The sequence below is a fragment of the Sphaeroforma arctica genome, assembly GCF_001186125.1.
Source record: "Sphaeroforma arctica JP610 unplaced genomic scaffold supercont1.112, whole genome shotgun sequence".
In the NCBI taxonomy this organism is placed as follows: Eukaryota; class Ichthyosporea; order Ichthyophonida; genus Sphaeroforma; species Sphaeroforma arctica.
Window position 1 is genome coordinate 5,472 of NW_014040446.1, and position 3,660 is coordinate 9,131.

General features: G+C 44.5%; 1 protein-coding gene across 1 annotated transcript; it reads left to right on the forward strand.

Moving 5' to 3' along the window:
• Positions 1-198: 198 nt before the first annotated feature.
• SARC_02474 (hypothetical protein) lies at positions 199-2,578 on the forward strand (the record flags this gene model as incomplete). Its single annotated transcript, XM_014303754.1, has 3 exons — positions 199-305; positions 1,374-2,062; positions 2,221-2,578. Coding segments are annotated over 3 exons (1,141 nt in total), but the record flags the coding sequence as incomplete, so codon positions are not given.
• Between the last annotated feature and the right edge of the window lie 1,082 nt (positions 2,579-3,660).

Consider the following 3,660-nt stretch of genomic DNA (forward strand, 5'->3'; position numbering starts at 1 on the left):
CCCACAACCACAACCACAACCGCAACCGCAACCATACACACCCACACCCATAACCACAGCCACAACCACACCCACACCCATAACCACAGCCACAACCACACCCACACAGGCTATCTCTCCATGAGTCCCCTGTGGCTAATTCAATTTTCGTCCGCTTTGTATCCTTCATAATCACTTGTCTCGGTTTCTTATTGCACCAGGCACGTTGATCAGAGCCCTCGACACCACCACAGACACAGACACACAGGCCACCACCGATGACCGTACTCGCGTGCATAGCCCTGACGACTCCGACTCGCTTAAAGGCAAGCGTTTACACTATGCTGTACTTGTGCATGACCCAAATGGCGTTTTATAGTGGACTCGCATTTCCGTGTGTGAGGATTGCGTTTGTTTTTGCTACTCAGGTAGTGGGCTGTATCAAACATCCAGCAGAGCCTCGGCGAAGGGAAAGGGCTGATAGTAATTTTACCCATTGGGTTGTGCGTATGGAACTCTATCAGGCCAAATGCGGGAATTAATTTACCATATTAATGTACCGTGTGTAGTACCATATTTGTATGCTATATTTATATACCAAATTTGTGATTGACATATGATACGTATTCAAACTGTCAGCAAGACATTGGCAACGAGGCAACGAACACTCGCATTGCACACACACACGCGTTTGTATGAATATCTAGCGTGTACATGATCGCCAATCTCAAGAGGAGACATGCGCCTCTTATTTTGTCTGGTACATGCGCGCATGAAGATTTAGCGGCTAAAGACTCGGAAACTTTGACTCGCATACAATACAAGTTATTTCTGAGTGTAACGTATATTTGGGTCTGAGTGTTTGCATGGATGAACATTCTCCATATACTCCACATGGTGCTATTCTTTCACATGATGATGGCTATCAACCCAACAAAAGGCATTCTGCGATTGATGTGTATGTGTAACATATAGTTTGTATACGTTCTCCATTTAGTCCACATGGTGCTATTCTTTCACATGGTGATGGCTATCAACCCAACAAAAGACATTCTGCGATAGATGTGCATGTGTAACATATAGTTTGTATACATTCTCCATATAGTCCACGTGGTGCTATTCTTTCACGTGATGATGGCTATCAACCCAACAAAAGACATTCTGCGATAGATGTGTATGTGTAACATATAGTTTGTATACATTCTCCATATAGTCCACATGGTGCTATTCTTTCACATGATGATGGCTATCAACCCAACAAAAGACATTCTGCGGTAGATGTGTATGTGTAACATATAGTTTGTATACATTCTCCAGATAGTCCACATGGTGCTATTCTTTCACATGATGTTGGAAACCTGATCATTCGATTGCACCTTTGTATCCTTTTGCAGGGTGCGATGGCGATCCTGGATGGCAGAAAACATGTGTGGCAGACACCCCTTTACAACGAGAGGGCTATGAATCTCAGGCGAGTGCACGCGCCAGTGTACACCAGCAGCACTCTAAGGGAGCGAGACCACCGGAACAGGCACAGAAACAGCCACAACCCCAACACAGGCAACAGGCCAACAGTCAGCGATCGGATATAGATATACAACAGAGGAACACACAGCAACCCAACACACGGGGACATGAAGCAGGAGAGTCACAAAAGACCCCGTCCGCTGGGCCACAAGCGCATACTCATCACACTGCATTTGGGAGCGATGACGACGATAGTGCGAGTTTAGATGTGGATACACACACGCACACGGACTTGACTGACACACGTGTTGTACACGCACAGACAAGCCCGGCACCCGCACGGTCACAACCAAGCCACTCGCAGACACAGACACGGGAGCAGGACCAGGCATGGGCACGGGTGGATACTCAGGGACAGATAAACCAAGGTTCATCGCCATCAAACCCCGATTCGGCACTGCCGGCGAGCGCGCAACCCAGGAGCAATGCACGAGTGGCACATGGGCAGGTTACAGAGACTGGGGTTGAAGATGCTCAAGCGGAATGTACCAGGAAAGAAGAGGGTACCGCTAGTGGCAGCCATCACAGTGAGAGCGAACGTGGTGAAGAGGGTCAGGTGTGTACGTGTTGTGAATGTCAGGCTCAGCCGCAGCGTCTGTGAGATCTTTCAGTTGGTAGATAGTTATATATATATAGTATCTTCGACATGCTGTCATCACACCAAGCATCAACCTTCGCTCACTTTGTCTAAACATTACTTGTCATATCCCGCAGACGAGCCCTATATCAAGACACGATTCAGCCACAGCAGCGAGCGAAGAAAGTGATACTATGAATACTCTGGCACGTACTGCCACTATCGAAGTGCTGGGTAGGGGCCGTGAGAACAAGACCAGCAGACACACAGACAGCTTCTACAAAGAGGATGATCACGCCATACAAGAGGGTGTGATGGAGGACGATAGTCGAGATAGTGGGTGTGAGGATACGACGAGTTTGCGCCCAGAATCACAGGGGGGGGGCTCTGTAAAGGACAGTGAGACAAGCACGTGTGGGAAAAATGGAGATGCAGGGTTGGACGGTGCATCTGCAAATAGGCTAGTGTCGCAAGAGGAATAAAACAGTCTATGAGGTACTTGTGTGTTACTTGATGTACTTTACTTGTGGACTCGTTTCTGTGCGCACGATGGTACATACCTAAAGAGATGGTATACATGTTGGGAAAAGAAGTAATTCTTGACCAATTGATGGTTTGAAAGGCTGCATGTATGTAAATTACAAACGTATAAATATATATATATAGTGTGTGTGTGTGTGTGTGTGTGTGTTTATATACATATATATATATATATATGTATATGTGTGTGTGTGTGTGTGCGTGAGCGAGTGTTTATATATATATACATATATATATATATGTGTGTGTGTGTGTGTGTGTGTGAGCGAGTGTTTATATATATATATATATAACGCCAGTCATAAACTCAGGGTATGTATTCAGATACGGGTCTAGTGCGCAGTATCTCAGAAAAAATATGGTTTGAACGAGGCAGTATATGTGGGTTATACATACATGCTAACTTGCTTGTGTTCCGAGCATGCTTAATCGGTTGAGCCTAGTACTAGTCTTCTACAATCATCCACCGCTATACTTTGGGCATATCAAACGTTTATATACACTAGTCTGTCAACTATATCTTTCTTGGTCAGTGGCAACCGGTATTTTCGATTGGGCGGTTTCCGGTACTGCTATTTACGGCAACAAAGCAATCTAAATAAAAGAAAGTATGTGCTTTATTATGTTTCAAACTTATTAAAGTTGAAAGTTAAACTGGCATGCAGCCTGTTGAGGTTTGTGTATTGAGAAATCTGTCACGACTTCAGGCTATGCAACTTTATCTTTCAATACGTTGCTATAAATCAATTGTTGTGAATGTTCAAAGCGGAGATCGGTGGAAATTTGATTCACCAGCAAAGTCAAGTTCACTCCAATATAGACATTGGCGGATCGCCTTTTATATTATATCTACTTGTATGGGTATGATTTCATGAGTCTGACTTTACTGTCGGAGATTCAATACTCGGATTAGATCACCAGTTCTAGCTCACGCAATTATGAACACATGATCGTTCATCATGAACTGTCTATATTATTGATTTATTTCATATTCGTATAATAGGCAAAGCCCTGATACAGCGTGCTTAGTAGTCCTA